The 19,154-nt window shown below is 41.9% G+C and overlaps 1 protein-coding gene across 1 annotated transcript in view; it reads left to right on the top strand.

Annotated features, from left to right (window-relative positions):
* The first annotated feature begins 4,733 nt into the window (after nt 1-4,733).
* Nucleotides 4,734-19,154, top strand: part of LOC124798243 (interleukin-1 receptor-associated kinase 1-like) — a 151,768-nt gene continuing 137,347 nt past the window's right edge. Inside the window, 2 exon segments of the mRNA XM_047261560.1 lie at nt 4,734-4,982; nt 10,854-11,039. Of these exon segments, the coding sequence (XP_047117516.1) occupies nt 4,874-4,982; nt 10,854-11,039 (295 nt within the window). The 5' untranslated portion in view covers nt 4,734-4,873.

Here is a 19,154-nt window from a genome sequence, read left to right as displayed (position 1 = left end):
CAGCTCGTGCAAGCACTCGTTCTACCGAACCTCCACTATTGTGATGTGATTCAACAAGGCATGAGTAGTGAAAACAAAAGACGGCTAGAGCTAACCATGAATGCCTGTGTGCGTTACACCTGCAACATTCGCCGATATGATCATGTTAGTGCTTCATACTCCGAGCTAGGGTGGCTGCGGCCGGACAAATTGCGTGACTACCACACTCTATGTCTACTCCACCGACTCCTCGTCGCGCAAGCACCCCAGTACCTTGCTTCAGAGATTAAAAACCTGTCATGTCATCATAATCGAAACACGAGGTCACTCTTATTTGGTATCCTAACTGTGCCCACTCACAAAACAAAAACTTTTGCAAACTCCTTCTCAGTTGCCGCTGTCCGCCTCTGGAACAAACTGCCCCTTACCTTGCGCAAAATTCGATCTCCTGCTGCTTTTAAGAAGAAGTTGAAGCATTTCCTACTATCATCCTCATAAAGTTCTCCACAAAATTAATGTACAAGGACAATCGCCTCATCTGTCAAATAGCAAAGCTAGCGTCTCCTATCTTGCTCCTGAGATGCCTTCCTCTTCATCTATCTCTATTAACCACGCAATCTTCTTTTCCTTTATGTTTCCTTAATTATGTTACATCATGTCTCTATTCTTCTCCTCCCTTCACCATGAGTCTCCCTTATACTCCCTGCTGCCAGCACTCCTGTCTAAAATCTGTCTCTTCAATAATGTCTAATTATAACAGTACTTGTGACCTAAGAATATAAACTCTATATGTATGTATTTTTCCAGGTGTACCTTTCAAATTGTTTATTTCACTTTTTGTACTAGATGTAGTTTAACATGCCTACTAAAACATATGAATGTAAAATAAGTAGAATGCCTGGTTAGATGTAAGAGAGGGCCTGATGGCCCTAATCTTGCCAGGTTAAATAAATCAATAAATAAAATAAATAAATAAATACTGTCTTTGATTTATTTGTTTTATTCAGAATTAACTTTTTTATGTGTAGTTTCTTTTACTACATTAACTAGTCTTCTAAATATAGTATTACATAGTTTATAACATCTAAATTTAAATAAAATTCTGTTTATAATGTATAATGCTTTGAGCTGATGATGTAAGTATTCTATCAGTCCATTCACTGCCACGTAGTAAGCGGTTGTCTGTGTGTGTTTCGTACCTAAGAGGACGGCAAGTGCCTTGAATAGATGAGTTCTGAATTGCCTGCCCTGGTCGGTAGTGATGCGTAATGATACATCAAAACAGGCAGCAATCCATCCTCAGAGAAATGTAGCCACGGCGGTCTCAGCAGAGATTTCGCACATGTGGAGTATCTCTGGCCAGCAAGTGAAACGGTGTATGACAGTCAGACACTGAGTACATCCGTCTGAGGGTGGCAACAGTCCAACGATGTCTATGTGGACTTGTTCAAACTGTTGCAATTGGTGGAATGGACATACTAAGGGGTGCACCAACATGATGAGCGATCTTGTTATGCTGACAGCCATGCGCTGGGGACAGTCCCTGTCAATGTTAGGCCACACAAAAGTTCTTTTCAATAACTGCACTGTAGCATGAACATCAGGATGAAACAGGTCGTGTAGTGACGCAATTGCTTTCTGCCAAAAATTTTGAGACACTAAGGATTGTGGCTTCGATGCAGAGACACCTGAATATCCCATGAGAGAGGGTATGTACTGGGACATTAAACCGTCCCTCCATGTGTAGAATGTTGATTGTAAACTGCCCTATAAAGTACAGAAGACGAAGCTGGCATGGAGATGCTTTGTGTGTGGATGGATGAAATGCAGATGTCAGCAGTTCATGGTCCATGACGAGGGTCGCGTGTCTGCCTTCGAGCATATGTTTAAATATCTTTATTGAATCATACGCTGCTTACTGTTTGTAGTCATAAGTAGTCCAGTTCTGCTGTGAAGGAGATAGCGTTTTGCTATAGGATGCCAAAGATCATTCACCTGTTGTTACAGTGCAGCCCCTACTGCCATCGCTGATGCGTAAAACATTAAGGCGAGTGGAGCTTGAGGGATAGTCTGTCCACCTGGTCTATGCAAACTGCGCAGAAGATCTTTCAGTATAGTGGCCAACATTGCATGATTTCGCACACAACGACGATAAAAGTTGATAACACCTAAAAAACGCCACAATTTATGAACAATCACTGGTCTTGGATAATTAACTATTGTGTCTACCCAGTCTTGTGGTGGCCGAATTTCCTGCGCATTGACTGTTTGGCCCAGAAAGTGGACTTCTGAAGCTCCAAAGACTCATTTAGAGAGGTTGATATGAAGTCCATGTGAATGAAGGCATGTGAATACCTAGCTTAGACGTCCCAGAACTTGGCTTTGGAGCTGGACATCACTAATAGGCCACTGATGTACACATAATCGAAGTCCAGGTCTCTCATCACTGAATACCTAGCTTAGACGTCCCAGAACTTGGCTTTGGAGCTGGACATCACTAATAGGCCACTGATGTACACATAATCGAAGTCCAGGTCTCTCATCACTTTGTCCTTGAAACTCTGGAATGTTTGTGCAATGTTACATGACCCAAATGGCATCCTCATAAACTCGAGAGGCCGAACAGGTTAGTGACAGCAGTTCTAGATACGTCTTCTGGGGCCACAGGTACCTGATAGTATGCACGCACCAAGTTTAAGGTGGGAAAGATGGGCTTACCGTAGGCGTTAAACCTGCAGTCCTCAATGTGTGGTACCATGTATCAATCTGGGATTGTCCTTGATTTTAGCTGATGATAATACCACATGGACACAATCCATTGATCGTCTTAGGCATTACATGTAGTGCTGATGCCCAACTTCTACTCATACTTGATGTTCTGCAGATACTGCGCACAAGCATGGAAGACAATTATTGCTTAGCTACTCTCAGCTTCTCAGGTATCCATTGGCGTGGTCGGACATGGATTGGCGGTCCAGGAGTGGTGAGGATGTTGTGTACTGTCGAGTGGCGTGTGGGTGTTAGGGTCAGTAGCTGTCTGGTGATCTCTTGGAACTGTTTAAGAAGTTAGATATAGGGTGAGTCACCTGCAATCACTCATACAGCTGTACCATCTATACGATATTGCAATACCTTTTCAGACCACACTGCACTGCACAAATACTATGAAACCACTACATGCTTTATCAGGTTATCAAACTGTGCTAATCAACACATTTATTATGTATATGTTAAAATCAGCAACTATTATAATCTCTTTCTTTTTATCTTTTGTCAGTTTCTTTGAGACTCTTTTGTTACTTATTTACATGGGATTCTATAAATTGGAATTATTAGAATATTTTGTCCCTCTAATCTATGAAGCAACTTACAAGTACAGCCTCATCATTTAGAAAATTAAAATCATCTATTTCCTCGCATGTTAAAGATTTGTTCATAAGCATTCAGCAACCCCCACGAATTTTGTTATAACTACTGTCTACAACATAGTTCTCCAATTTATTGAGGAATTTCATGCCGTCTTTTGTTAGTGTTAAGTGTTCATTTAGACAATATACTGTAATACTTTCCATTTTGACAGAAATTTTTTTAGATCGTCAATTTTTGCCTCTCTGCCATCTTTCTTGCTTTTTTTGTTTTCTACATAAGTCATTTATGTTTAAATGCATCAAAAATGTGCTTTTACTTTTACCTATGATTTTAAGAATAGCTTTTCTTAAGTGTTCTTTTTTAAAAATATTTTATTCCTTTAGGCAGCTTGTCGCACCCATCACTCACATATTATTTCACTTACTGTTTACAATTTTGCACATGCTAATAAACTTCTTGCTTAATTTTATCAACCCATATCTGTTAAATTACAGACCATCCTGAGTGAAAAGGAATTATTGTTATATAAAAATTTATTAGGATTAATAAATATTGTTGCTAACCTATAACACTGTCCTCTGACATGGCATTTTATTTTGTCTGTGTATTTATCGCTCACTGATTACTGGTCTTCTGTGGGTAGTGACACTTATTGTTATTCTTGAGGATGCAAACACGTTTTTTGCTGTTTCAGTCACATTTCTTGTTTCAGCACTGCTATGAAGGGAATTTGTCTCTCAGTGGGTAAAAACTGATTTGTAATTAGCATTATAATTAACACGTTCTTTTGGCTTTTTGGCTTCCAAAACGTTTTCCAAATGGCTATTTAGCTGATTAGATCTTAACTCTGGGAGAGCATCGTTTTTCAACTTGAAGGTGTTATTTCTTGAGGTATATAATGCCGATTTTTAGAAATGCATTTTCGATAATTTGTTTAACACTGTGCGTACTATTTTTGTTTATCTATTTGTCTATTGGTTTTGCACGTTGTTTATTAATTGTAGTTTCTATCTCTCTACTGAAGTCATTCATATTAAGCACACGTACCTTTTGTGTTTCGTCACGATAACTACACTTTTATCTGCAACCAATATTTTTTTCCCTTTCGACTCTCACATTTTCCTCGTGCAAGGACTTTATTTCACCTTTAAAAGCTTCAATGTCTATTTTATTTCGCATACCTTACGATTTTTGGTGTTGATTGAACTGTTACTACACTGACCTTTCGGGACCATCATTATCTATTGCTTTACTTTAATGTCAGAATTTAATTGTTTGTGATTCTGTAACCAGAGGGGCGCCGTTTGACTGGTGTCGACATTAATTATATTCGATATCTAGCGTAACAGTATCCACTGCCTTCTAAACGAATGACAGTGGTTACCGCCTTCTTAGCGGATTGAGTGAAAACAGCTGTTGCAGTGAGAGTAGTTGACTGTTGGGTATTGTGTTAGTGTGCGGTGAGAGGAGTGGTATATTTTGAATTTAGGTTGTGGTTGTGTAACAAGTGTAAACAGATGACAAAATGACCAGTACAAATTCGAGAGAAGTTAAATATATTTACCAACTACCATACTATGAACACAAAGAGCTGTGCCGTTTGTTGGATCACAATGACAAGTGGGAAGAGCTTGGTAAGTTCCCTGTTCTGGAGGCGGCAAGAACAGGAAGTACATAAGTTTAGCGTCCTATAACCATAAGATGTGTATATTGATAAGATAATGAACTTTGTGAATGTAGTGCAATGTATACCAGTTTGTTTTAAATAAATAGTATCCTAGTATGTAGAGAAGGAAACTGACAGAACATAGCAATAACAGTGAAGAAAAATGGTTTCTACCGTTAAAACATTAGAAGCCGTATAAATAAAAGTAAGGCGGCAATTGATACATTTACAAGCTAATATAATGTTACTGTAGAATTATGGAAGGGGAGTGACTAAGTACAAAAAATCTCTGTTTGAACAGAAACCACTAAAATTTGCCAATACTGTTTTGAACAACTTTTTAAATGTTTTTCTAAAAGAGTGAACCTAGAAGGAAAAAAAAGAAAAGAAAATCCGAGCTGGTAGTACCAACTGTTTAAAGGCTACTAACATGAAATACCTTAAGATTCATCAAACACTTGAAATGTTAATAAGATTATCTAGGTTTAATCAGACTTTGATAACTATTTTGTGTTTGAAAGCACTGCAGTGGTTTTTTAAGAGTAAACTATTTCTTTTCATGGGATAACATGATCATCAACTTAGCAAAAGCTTTGTTTACGTCTTGACTGTTTATTATTAGTATGAAACTATGAATGTCAGAACAATGACTTTGACATGTAGAGTTTTTGATATCTAGCCTTGGATTATACCCCAATAGGGATTCAAGATCATTGTGCAACAACCACTGGAAAACTGGTATAGACCCGTATTAAACTATCATTTTTGAAAGCTGTTAGTATATAGTACATGTCTAGCAATTGGGTTCAGAGCAAAAAAGGAAAGTAGTTTATAATACAAACATAGTAATGACTCGGTCATGAAAATTATGAAAACCAATGTGAAAGATGGTGGGAAGACATTTACAAAACACAGTATTAATTTGAAAAATTTATTAATTTTCAGATATTTTCCTTCAGAAATTTTGAGTGCTGTTTTGCTTAAAAAATTATTTGTAAATAAATCAGGAGGAGGAACAAGGTATGGATAAGAACTGATTTTAATGTTTCTTTTGCTGGTAAGGGAAATCTGTACCTAATTCACATAACATGTTGTAACCAAGACTTACAATAAGTGTCAATAAATTGTCCAGTATGCTGTCAGAAAAATGTATTTATACAACCAGGCTTCATCTGATAGTGATACAGTATTTGTCATCATATTAGTATGAAAATAAAAACAGACAAATGGTGAAGAACAAAACATTCTGAAACACTGGAAACATGAAATGAATAAAAACAGTGAAGTAAATGGAACTGACTTCCCAGGTAACAGTTTTCACAGAAATGAAGATTCTTAGGAGTCATTGTCCATAAATTTTCTTGATTAATTGCTCATAGTGGTTCCAAAGAGATCAGTCACTTATAAACAACCTGGTAAAGTTTTCAGTGGTTATCCACATCAGGCAAATGCCAGGCTGTTTCCTGGATCTTTCAGCTAGGCCGTGGCCAACCACCTGCCCCACCCTCATAAAAATTTCTTTATATATTGTCTAAGTCTGTACATTAAAGCCATTTATTTTCATTGTATTATGATAACAAATTTGGTATAATTATCATCCGCGTCTACATACATGTTCCACAAACCACAATTCATTGCATGGCAGAGGGTATTGTGTATCACTGTTAGTTATTCTCTATCCTCTTCCACTCGGGAACTGAACAAGGAGAAGAAAAGTGACTGTCTATATGTTTCTGTTGAAGCCCTGTTTATTATTATTTTTTTATCTTTGCCATCCTTACATGAGATGTGTGTTGATGGTGGTAGAATTGTTCTGCAGTCTGTCACAAATGCTGCTTATCTAAACTTTCTCAGTAGTGTGTCATGAAAAGAACATCATATTCCCTCTAGGAATTAACTTTTAAATTTATGGAGAATTTCATTAACAGTCACTTGTGGATGAAACATACTGGTAACAAATCTAATGCCAAGCTTCTGAATTGCTTCAATGCCTTTCTTTAATGCAACCCCCCCCCCCCCCACCCACACTTCCTCAATTGTCGGCCAACCACTGTCACACCCGGTGTAATTTTAATTCCTTTTGTCTGGTCTCTGTCTTTCTTGTCCTGTGTCATCTCTTGTCATCTCCATTGTTTGTTTCTATTCCTTGTGGGTGTTTAAAATTCATGGAGAAAGGGACCGATGGCCCTAGTAGTCTCGTCCCTTCAATCCCACAAACCACCACCACCACCACCACCAATAGCTTATTGTCAACATCACAGGCACTATAAACACACCTCCAGTCAGTCTTATGCAGCAAATGTATGAAAGTGGCTACATTGTTTATATTGTCCTCTTGGTATATTTCTCTCCGCTTACCTATATTTAGCACAGCTACACTATGTGATCAAAAGTATGCGGACACCCCCAAAAATCTACGTTTTTCATATTAGGTGCATTGTGCTGTCACCTACTGCCAGGTATTCCATATCAGCGACCTCAGTAGTCATTATACATTGTGAGAGAGCAGAATGAGGCACTCTGCAGAACTCGCAGATTTCAAACATGGTATGTGATTGGGTGTCACTTATGTCATACATCTGTACGCGAGATTTCCACACTCTTATACATCTCAAGGTCCACTGTTTCCAATGGGATCATGAAGTGGAAATGTGAAGGGACATTTACTGCACAAAAGCTTACAGGCCAACCTCACCTCTTGATTGACAGACTGCTGACATTTGAAGAGGGTCATAATGTGTAATAGGCAGACATCTATCCAGAAAATCACACAGGAATTCCAAACTGCATCAGGATCCACTGCAAACACTATGACATTTAGGTGGGAAGTGAGAAAACTTGGATTTCATGGTCGAGCGGCTGCTCATAAGCCACACATCACGCCGGTAAATGCCAAACGATGCCTCACTTGGTGTAAGGAGCATAAACATTGGACAATTGAACAGTGTGAAAAACATTGTGTGGAGTGACGAATCACGCCACACAATACGGCGATCTGATGGCAGGGTGTGAGTATGGTGAATGCCCAGTGAACGTCATCTGCCAGTGTATGTGGTGCCAACAGTAAAATTCGGAGGCAGTGGTATTATGGTGTGGTCATTGTTTTCATGGAGGGGGCTCACACCCCTTGTTGTTTTGCGTGGCACTATCACAGCACAGGCCTAGATTGATGTTTTAAGCACCTTCTTGCTTCCCACAATTGAAGAGCAATTCGGGGATGGCGATTGCATCTTTCAACACGTTCGAGCCCCTGTTCATAATGCACGGCCTGCGGCGGAGAGGTTACATGACAATAACATCCCTGTAATGGACTGGTCTGCACAGAGTCCTGACCTGAATTCTGTAGAACATCTTTGTTATGGTTTGGAATGCCGGCTTCGTGCCAGGCCTTGTCGACCGACATTGGTACCTCTCCTCAGAGCAGCACTCCATGAAGAGTAGGCTGCCATTCCCCAAGAAACCTTCCAGCACCTGATTGAATGCATGCCTGCAAGAGTGGAAGCTGTCATCGAGGCTAAGGGTGAGCCAACGCCGTATTGAATTCCAGCATTACCGATGGAGGGTGCCACAAACTGTAAGTCATTTTCAGCCAAGTGTCCGGATACTTTTGATCACATAGTGTATATTCAATCTCAAGCAGTTGTGATTGAATATACCATTGAAAGTATTGTTTATTGTGCATAATAATTTGTTGGTGTTAATAAAAAACCTTTCAATAGTAGAGGAACTAAACGCTGTTATTCTTGTAGGTCTGTGGTTCATATTTACTGTGTTAAAGCATTTTAACACATTCAGTAGTTATTGCCGAGCTGTGGATCTTTTAAAAGATCAATGTTAGGGTCACCCACACAGCAAAATATTAGGATAATTTGAGATGCAGAGGTGTAGTACTGTGTCTGGTTTTGAAATGAACATTGGCATGCTACCATCAGGTGATCAGTAGAACCATATAACTAAAAGCTTTGTGTACTTATTTCTATTGCTGCATGTTCAAAATGTTTTTCGTAGTTCAGGCATTTGGTTTTAAGTATGACATTACACTGTACACCATCTCTGGCGAGAATTAGTCATGCACCTCCCTTTTTGTCAGTTCTGCAGAAATATTATCACAATGTGTGCCAAGTAACTTACATTATAAAACATAGTTTTGCACTGCATACACTGTTGACATCTGCAGGTAATACAATTTGTGTATATTTAAATGAAGATACTATGAATACAAATAGAGAAGAATTGTGTGATACTATTTCTGGATGAAAAGACTATACAATGGCTATTCAGAAAGTAACAGACATTTTGAAATAAAAAATTAACAATATGGAAAACCAAAATTTATTACACACATTTAAGTTACTTTTATTCGTAATCGCCATTCAAATTGAGGCACTTCTTATACCATGGCACAATTTTTTCAGTACCATATCTGTGGAAATCTGCTACCTGCAATTGCAATCACTGCTTTATAGTGGACTGCAGTATGGCGTCAATATCAAAGCATTGTGTAGTGAGCCATATCGTCATTGGTGGTAGGTGTTCAGTGCCAAATCCTGCCCATATAGTGGATGATCTCACCTGCCTTTTTTCCTATATCCCCCCTTTCTTCTTTTTTGTCCCTTATCCAATCTTTGTTGACCTTTGTTGGACCTTGGGTTTTTCTTCCCCTGGGTTTTGTGCATTATGCTATCTCTGATGTGCAGTCATGTAGACATGCCTGTCAGTCATGTAGACATGCCTGTTTGAGGAAAAAGGGCTGGTGACCTAGTAGTTTGGTCCTTTTAATCATCCAACCAACTAGCCAACCAACCATAGTGGATGATCAAACATCTCCCATCCAAAACTCCTCAGGTACGACTGGCCACGTGTGGACGTACATTGTCATGAAAAAAACAAAACTTTTGTACTAAGTTTTCCCCAACATTTGTTTTGTATTTCCCATTGTAAATTTGAAAGTGTTTGACAAAACCTGTCTGAATTAATTGTTGTACATCATTCAAGGAAATCAACGAGACTCACTCCCTTAGAGTCCCAGAATACAGTATTCATGATCTTTCTTGCTGATAGCATTTGCAAATGCTTCCTTGGTTTCTTTGGAGAATTTTGTGTGTCCTCATTCCATTGGCTGCTTTTTTGTTTCACAGTTGACATGCTTCACACAAGTCTCATCCCCAGTTATGATACGATTGATAACTTTGTTACCATTTTTCTCGTAATCTTTGAGGAATGTCTATGCTGCAGCTAGTCTTCATTTTTTGTTGCCTTTCGTTGGGATTTTGGGATTCCACATAACACAAAATTTGTGATAACCACAGTTCCGTGCAACAAACTCCATGAAATTTGGTGAAAATGTTGCAAAAGTTCCGTAATTGTGGAACAATGATTTTCGCAAATTTTGACATTGATTTTCATCACCAGTTCATCAGTCACAACACTAGGCCTACCACTGCAGTCCTCATCATAAACATTGGTACAGCCATTTTTAAAATCATTGCTCCATTGCCTCACTCAAAGGTCACAATAAATCTCAGTTGGTTTGCAGTTTTTTTTGCCAACAAAATCCTAATCACAGAATGCACCTTAAAAGAGGCAGGGTTATCTATTGCAGCACACATTTTAACGTGTCACAGAAAGCAAAGTAGGAGAGACACAGACCACACGCTACACACTGCTGGATGTGTACAGACTGTTGGAACGTTATGGTAGCTGTAGCCTTGCCCACTACCACAATAGACCAAAACATCTATTACTTTCTGGATAGCCCTCATAGAAGGCATAAGATATCAAATCATGACAGACATAAGTTATGTATAAATTATTTTTATGGTTATGTATTTTGTTTTAGGTGGAAAACATATGAATTTTGACATGATGACAATCCATGAATTACGGAGATTTTTTGTAAGAGGTTTGTCACCTTCTGAGGAACTGCTCAACAGATGGGGTCACCAAAACCATACTATACTGGAACTGTTTGCTCTGCTGTCAAAAATGTGTTACTACAGAGCAATGATGATCTTGAAACCATTTGGTAAGTAGTGTTCCTAAATTATTGTCTCTTGTCCAATGAAAAGATAACGGAGACTTTTGAAATATTGTCTGTCACTGGTGGTGAAGTAAAGTAACACAGCTGCTTGTGCATGTGGCACATAAAAATACTATTTTTTGACAAAGAATTCTCCCATAGCTGCTTAGTAAAGTTATTTTGTATTTTGAGTAAAATTTGAACTTTATTGTGTTTCAAATCAGAAATGGTATTTTATGTGTTTGTGGAGTTTGAGAGTTTATGAGATGAGCATGTAGTCCACATTACATTAAGTTCTTCGGTTACTGTATTCCATATAAGTTGCTACTCACCATATAGTGGAGATGCTGAGCCATGATAGGCACAGCAAAAATATTCACACACTTATAGCTTTTGGCCATTAAGGCCTTTGTCAGCAGTAGACACACATACACACACGCACACAAATGCAACTTGCACACACGTCTGCACTCTCGGAGAATTGTGTAGTTTCAGTTCTCTGAGACTGCAGTCGTGTGTGTGTGTGTGTGTGTGTGTGTGTGTGTGTGTGAGAGAGAAGGTCTTAATGGCCGAAAGTCTATTTTATTGTGCCTATCGCAACTCAGCATCTCCGATATATGGTGAGTAGCAACTTTCCGTCTCTGGTATTGTTATTTTAAAGTCTGTAATGATATAAATTTAACTCTCGCCATTAGGTGGAATGCCCTGTAGATTTGTTCAAAATTGTGATAATATACTTTTTACTCACGAATTTGCATTCATTTGCATTAGCTCTGCGCTACATTACTCGATTTGTATGTTTTATCTAATGTGTTAAACAATGAGAGTACCATCCTAATAATGACATGCTCAGGCAAACTCATCCATACAACGGGAAATGACTGCTGTCAGTGTACTGCTTCTGTTTCTTGATCATTGATTGTTACTCCTAGCCTAGACCTTAGCATATTAAAACATTAGCTTTATTTGTGTGTGTGCTGAGAATTGGAGTCCTACATAACTTAAAGCAAATTGCCGCAGATGTCTGGAAATAGTAGTAAGATTCAAGGGCCCAAGTGTGATAAATGATAGAGCAATTTTATTATTTTGTATCTATTTGAAGGCTTGTGGAACACGTACTAAGCTCAGACATGACAAAATTAATAGTCATCACAGTTATGAAACCCCACCGGGGGCCTGCCACTCTTTGGTGGGTTTGTGCTTGGCTACCAAGGGGGCCCCAGCCTTTGCAGCACATTTTCTCTTCCGTGCTGCATGTCTATCCTCTTGCTTTTCTTTTTCCCCTCCCTTCGGAAGCACGTCTGTGGTATTATTGAGAATGTTCTGCATTCTTTTGCTGACCTGCGAACAGTCTCAACTTTCTTTTTTGCTCCCTTTTCCTTTCTTTGTTTCCCGTCTCCTCTCATTCCTCCGCTTCGGCGTTTGAGGATCCTCTTTTTTCTTTTTCCTCCCTGTGCGCTCCTGAAGGCCGCCACACGTCTGACGCGTAAAAGGTGACTGGGTAACACGTAATTCCCAGCCCTGGGTCGAAGGGTAGGGATCACAAGTACCCCCTGGTACAGACCAGGCCCAGGGAGGGGTGATTGCTTGAACCGTAACCTTCCCAAATTGCCCATTGATCCCTCTGTCAGGTATTCAGGAAGTGTGACCTGAGGTGTGAACAATCACCTAAGGCGAAGGGACCTTGTGAAGGAGCGCGCCATGGGAGACACTGCCAATCATGGGGGGTTTCTTCGCAATGAGTCATTCATCCTATCCCTCAACATCAATGAAACATAAACGTAAGCACAACACTTACGTGCTGCCTCGCTTCTCCAGGGCTACCCTGTTCATGTTGAGGCACATAGAACTTTGAATTCTTCCCGTGGTGTAATTTACACCAGGCTGCTTGACGGTCTAACAGAGGCTGAAATACAATCTTACCTCTCTGATCAGGGTCTCATTGCCATCCGTCATGTTACGAGAAAGGTTGATTCCTCCTTGGTGCCCACCCACACTCTTTTCCTCATCTTTGACACGATAGTGCTGCCATCCGAGATTAAAGCAGGCTACGAAATCATCACAGTCTGGCCTTACATTCTGAATCTGGTGCTCTGCTACCAATGTCATCCATTCAATCACACTAAAATGACACCCTGCCAAATGCGTAACCTGTGGCAGGGAGGGCGAATGTCTGCCTCCTTCTCCCCACTGTATCAACTGCAATGGTGGCCATGCTGCCTCCTCCCGGGATTGTCCTTTGTATCTAGATGAGCAGGCTGTTCAAGAGATTTGGGTAAAGGAAAAAGTGCCTTACCCAGTAGCTCGCAAGTTACTGGCTAGTCGCAAACCCTTTGTTCTCCCATCTGGCCCCTATAGTTCAGTTCTTGTTACCCCTTGCTCCACGAAGGACATGGCATCGCAGACATGCGACCTCAAAGTTGGCTCTGAGGTTGTGAAGTCCCCCAGTGTCAAGGTAGCATCGCCATACCCCTGTCCCGATGTGCAACAAACTGTCAAACTCTCGCCTAAAGGGCGAAGCTACCCTCTACACAATTGGCTGGCAGGATAGGACAGAAGGAGTACTCCCGAGAAGACTTCCTCCGTCCCTCCAGCCAAACAACGCCCAAGTCTTCCTCTCACCAGAAGGACTCAGAGAAGTCCACTAAAGACAAATGGTCTTCTCCTTCACAAAATCAAAGATCCTGCTTGATGGTGTCACCACGTGGTTACTTAGCCCAGCTGGCCGGTGTGCACCACCAACCATTTTTCACTGTTGGACTCCACAGACTGACCGCACAAACATGCCGATGCTTCTGTGGACCCCATGGAGCAGGATCCTCCTGCTTCTGTGCCCTGTAGTAGTGACTCTCCATCAGCCACCGGGTTGACACCCCTACATCTCTTCATCCTAATGACTGTCCTCCAATGGAACGTTCGTGGCCTTCGGTCCCACAAAGAGGATTTACATCTGCTTCTAGCATCGCAGCATCGCCTTGTACTCTGCCTTCAGGAAATGACATTGCGCCCTCGAGACTGTTTTGGGCTTCCACATTACTTACCGATTCATTTTGACCTTCCTCCTGAGGTCAGCATCCCATCTCGTGGGAGCGTCATGCTGTTTATATGGGATGACCTTCGTAGTCAACCCATCTCCCTGACTACCTGTCTTCAAGCTGTTGCTGTTCACCTTTTCCTTCCCCACCTGACTTTCTCCCTCTGTACCTCCTCCATCCTTCGGTGTCACCAGGGCAGACTTCCTTCAGCTTATTGGGCAGCTACCTTCCACATTTTTGCTACTTGGTGACTTTAATGACCATCATCCCCTTTGGGGTTCTCCCAGGACTTGCCAGAGAGGCACCCTCTTGGCTGACATTCTTATCCAACTCAACCTCTTCTGCCTTAACACTGGAGCACCCATTTTCCTTTCTGACTCCTCGCACACCTATTCCCATTTGGACCTATCCTTTTGCACTGCCCAGCTTGCCCATCGTTTTGAGTGGTCCGTTCTTTCTGACGCCTACTCGAGCTGCTGACTCCTATTCCATCCACATGCATGCCCAAATGGCAATTTACTAAAGCTGACTGGCACCTTTACTCCTCTCTGGCGACCTTCACAGAACAAGATTTCCTCAATTGTGATGACCAGGTGGACTATCTCTCCAACGTTATCCTTACTGCTGCAGAATGTTCCATTCCTCACACTTCCTCTTTACCACGTCGTGTCCCAGTTGCTTGGTGGACTGAGGCATGCCGTGACGCAGTTCGCTCACGGAGACGTGCTCTCCGTGTTTTTAACTGCCATCCTACACTGGCAAACTGCATTCATTGTAAACAGATGCATGCAAATTGTCGTCGAGTTCTTCGGGATAGCAAAATAGCTAGTTGGGTTTCAATCACGAGTTCTTTTAATAGCTCCACGCCTTCCTCTGTGTGGGCCAACCTCCAAGGGCTCTCTGGAACCAAGATCCATTCCCCCATTTCTGGTCTGACAGTAGGTGCCGATATCATTGTGGATCTTGTTGCTATCTCCAACACCTTGGGGGCGCCATTTGCGGAAGTTTCAAGCTCTTCCCACTATTACCCTGCCTTCATACATTGGAAACAAGTAGAGGAGGCTCGGGCGATACCATTCTCTTCTCCGAATCGTGAGTGCTACAATGCTGCCTTCACTATGAGGGAGCTAGATCATGCTCTCAGTTCATCCTGGTCCTCAACCCCAGGGCCAGATGCTACGCACAGTCAGATGTTGCATCACCTCTCACTTGTGGGCAAGCACTTTGTCTTAACACGTACAACTGCTTCTGGGCTGAGGGCACATTTCCTGGACTCTGGTATAAAGCCACCGTCAAACCCATACCTAAGCCAAGTAACAACAAAACCCTTCCTTCTAGCTACCACCCCATCTCTCTTACCAGCTGCATTTGCAAGGTGCTGGAACGTATGATTTGTGCTTGGCTGATGTGTTGGCTCGAGTCTTGCAATTTACTCATGAATGCACAGTGTGGATTTCGAGCACGGCGTTCTGCAGTTGATCATCTTGTTACTTTGTCCACTCATGTTATGAATGGTCTTCTGCCGAAATCCCAGACTGTGGCCATGTTACTCGATTAGGAGAAGGCCTACGGCACCTACTGGATAATTGGTATCCTCCATATTCTTCATACATGTGGCTTCCGTGGGCGCCAAGTCTTTCTTTGGGCATTTCTAAAAGACCGAGTTTTCAAGGAGCATGTGGGTTCTGTCTGGTCGGATACCTTTATTCAGGAAAATGGTGTGCTTCATGTTTCCGTCCTCAGTATCATCCTTCTTTGTTATCGCCATTAACCCTATAATGGCCTGTCTCCCCACAGGCGTCTCTGGCTCCCTTTTCGTCGATGGTTTTGCCATCTATTGCAGTTCTCCATGGACCTGTCTCACTGAGCAGCATCTTCAGCACTGTGTTGATTGTCTTCACTACTGGAGCATCGCCAGTGGCTTTCGCTTTCCCAGTGACAAAACTGTCAGTATGAACTTCTGGCAGCACAAAAAGTTTCTCCCACCACCTCTACATCTTGGGCCTGTTGCCCTTCCACTCGTTGACACTACAAAATTTCTGGGGCTCATGCTCAATAGGAAACTCCCTTGGTCCTCCCATGTCTTCTGGCTGCCGGCTGTACACAGTCCCTTAATGTCCTACGTGTCCTCAATGGTACTGGTTGGGGTGCCAATCGAACCACTGTTCTCTATTTGTACATGTCCCTTGTCCATTTGAAACTTGACTATGGGTGCTTTGTTTATGCATCTGCACATCCATCCCTTTTATGCTGTCTCAACACTATCTGTCGTCATGGCATCCATTTTTCTACGGGCGTCTTTTACACCAACCCGGTTGAGAGTCTGTATGCCGAAGCTGCTGAATTACCATTGTCCTAACTGCTGTCACTTTCCCCTCAGCAGGTATGCATGCCGTTTGTCTGCAATGCACAGTCACCCTTCCTATGTCTCCTTCTTTGATGATTCCTTAGATCGTTAGTATGGGGCTCATCCCTCTTCCCTGTTGCCTCCTGGAGTCTGCTTTCGCCACTTGTTATGGTGGCTTAAGTTCATGCTACCTGCAGCTTTCCCAGTCAGTATGAACCCTTCACCACCCTGTCTTCCTGACGACATGGTCCCTGTTAACCTTGGTCTTCATTTGCTTTCTAAGGACACTACTCCAGCCTTGGTCTATTGCCTTCAGTTTCATGACCTTCGCATGGAACTTAGCGATAGTACCACTGATGGCTCTCGGACTGACTGTTGAGTCAGGTGTGCCGTCATCATTGGCACCCAAGTCTTTCAATATTGGCTTCTGGCACACTCCTCAGTATTTACAGCCAAGCTTTTCACCTTGTATCAGGCCACGGAGTACATCCGGTGACACAGCCTTCTCAAGTGTGTGCTCTGTTCAGACTCACTCAGTGCCCTCCAAAGTCTCTGTACGCTGTACACTGCTCATCCTGTAGTGCAGCAGGTCCAGGAAATCTGTCACTTGTTCACTCTTGGTGGAGCCAATGTCATGTTTCTGTGGGTCCCCAGTCATGTCAGTCTGCCAGGAAACGAGGCTGCTGCTAAGGCTGCAGTCCTCATACCTCAGCCCGTGAGTACCTCTATTCCGTCCGATGATGTCTGCGTTGCCATTTGTCAGGAGGTGGTGTCCCTTTGGCATCACCAATGGTCCTTCTTTCACGGGAATAAGCTTCGGCTTATTAAGCCTCTCCTGGAACCTAGGATGACCTCCTCTCAGCTCTCCTGATGGGAGGAGATTATTTTAACTCAGCTGCATATTGGGCACTGCCTTTTTAGCCATTGTCATTTGCTCAGTTTTGCTGCCCCACCACTTTGTACACATTACAGCCAAATTTTACCTGTCCGCCACTACCTGCTGGAATGCCCTTTTTTTTACCAATTTACGTTCCAGCTTGCGGTTGCTTTCTGATTCATCAGCCGTTTTAACGAATGATGCGCGGGCTGTCAACTGTGTTTTACTTTTTATCCGCCGAATCAATATGGCAAAGGCCATTTAATTTTTAGTTTTGTTCTCTGTTTTTGTATGGTGTTTTTTTAGCCTTTTTCCATGTGCCTTGCTTAGCTGTCTCCTATTCTGTCCATTGGTACTGACATGTAGTCATTTCCCTTGTCTCTGTGTTTGTGTTATATAGTTCTGACTTAGGCACGTATGACCTCAGTTGTTTTTTTGTGCCCCAAAACAAAACAAAAAAAAAGAGTTATGAAACAGTTATCTTTTTTCAAGCATGATACCTTACGAGTATATGCCCAGAACAGGACATGATGAAGAGCCTCCAGTTGGAAATTGTCATGAGACAGATACAATGAAGAAGAAGAACCATTTTGCATGTGGTGGATGCTATTTGACAGGTGAAATCCATCTGTCCAGATTTCAGAAAAGCATTTCAGGTAAATGTTAAATGATGTGCACACTCAGGAGGAAGTCCCGTTGCATTAAATTAGAGGCTTCTTGACAAGGACATGAAATATGTCACATTGATCAAAAATAGCTGGGTAAAACTGTAAAATGTGTAGGATAGATTCTGTATAAACTGAAGGGAGGATGACAGAAAGTTTTAATGAGTTGACAGCAGAGCAGGTCTGTAAAGAGACGACACACAGTTGGGATCTGCTAGCTTCTCAGATCTTTATCAAATTTGCATTAAGAAAGAAGTTACAGAAATTGGATAATGCATTACAAGGTCATATTCTGCAACTATAGAAAAAATAATGTACAGGGTGAACCCGCAATCCACTGACAAAATTACAAAAGTCAATTGGAAGTCATACACAAGATGCATATTAACAGCAAGTACCATGAGTGCCATGCCAGCCACCACTGTGCATTCTTCTCTTAGATGCCATCGGCGATGGAGCTACATGTGCTAGGTTTCTGTTATGTTTTGTTCAGTGATTCTGAGCTATCCAGAATCTAGGATGTGTGTTAGGGAACATGAGTGTCAGGGCCACATTCATTTTGGGTAAACCTGCATTCCAAGTCACAAAGGCAGAATTAGGATATAGGTTATTTCTCCTTAGATTAAATTTTCTTTTCCCTTGTTAGGTTAGTTGGAGATTAGTTACATCTTCTTTTGCCAGGGCGTCCCATGGGTCTCCCATGGCCGATAGTGCCCTACAACGTAGAACACAACACACTCCACAAATGCTACTGGCCACCAGCAAATAATGACAATCAGTCTTCCAAAATGACCACTGCAAGCAAAAAGACAGGCTCAAGATACTGTTGTGACACCAACTCAGACAGAGAAGAAGACGTGCTGAAGACCCTGTGTAATATGATGTAGCTGTATCAAACAAATTTGATCACTTACCTGACAACAACTAAGGCAAATCTCATAAAGATGCAAATTCCCAGCCCCCCCCCCCCTCGCCCAGGGGGCCCACAGTCCTTCTGTGGGTATGTGTGTGGCGCGCATAGGGCCCTGAGCTATTGCGGTCTCCTTTCCTTTCCAGGCTGCATTACCATCCCTGTTCCTCTCCCTTCCTATCCTTGATCCTTTGTCCCTGCCCACTCTACTCTTTTCCCCTCTTAGTGGACTTGGCTATCCTCCTGGCTTTGTTTTGGTCTGTGCTATTGTTTTGTTTGCTGTTTCC

Source organism: Schistocerca piceifrons, chromosome 5, assembly GCF_021461385.2.
Source record: "Schistocerca piceifrons isolate TAMUIC-IGC-003096 chromosome 5, iqSchPice1.1, whole genome shotgun sequence".
In the NCBI taxonomy this organism is placed as follows: Eukaryota; Metazoa; Arthropoda; class Insecta; order Orthoptera; family Acrididae; genus Schistocerca; species Schistocerca piceifrons.
This window is presented reverse-complemented; position numbering and strand designations above follow the sequence as displayed.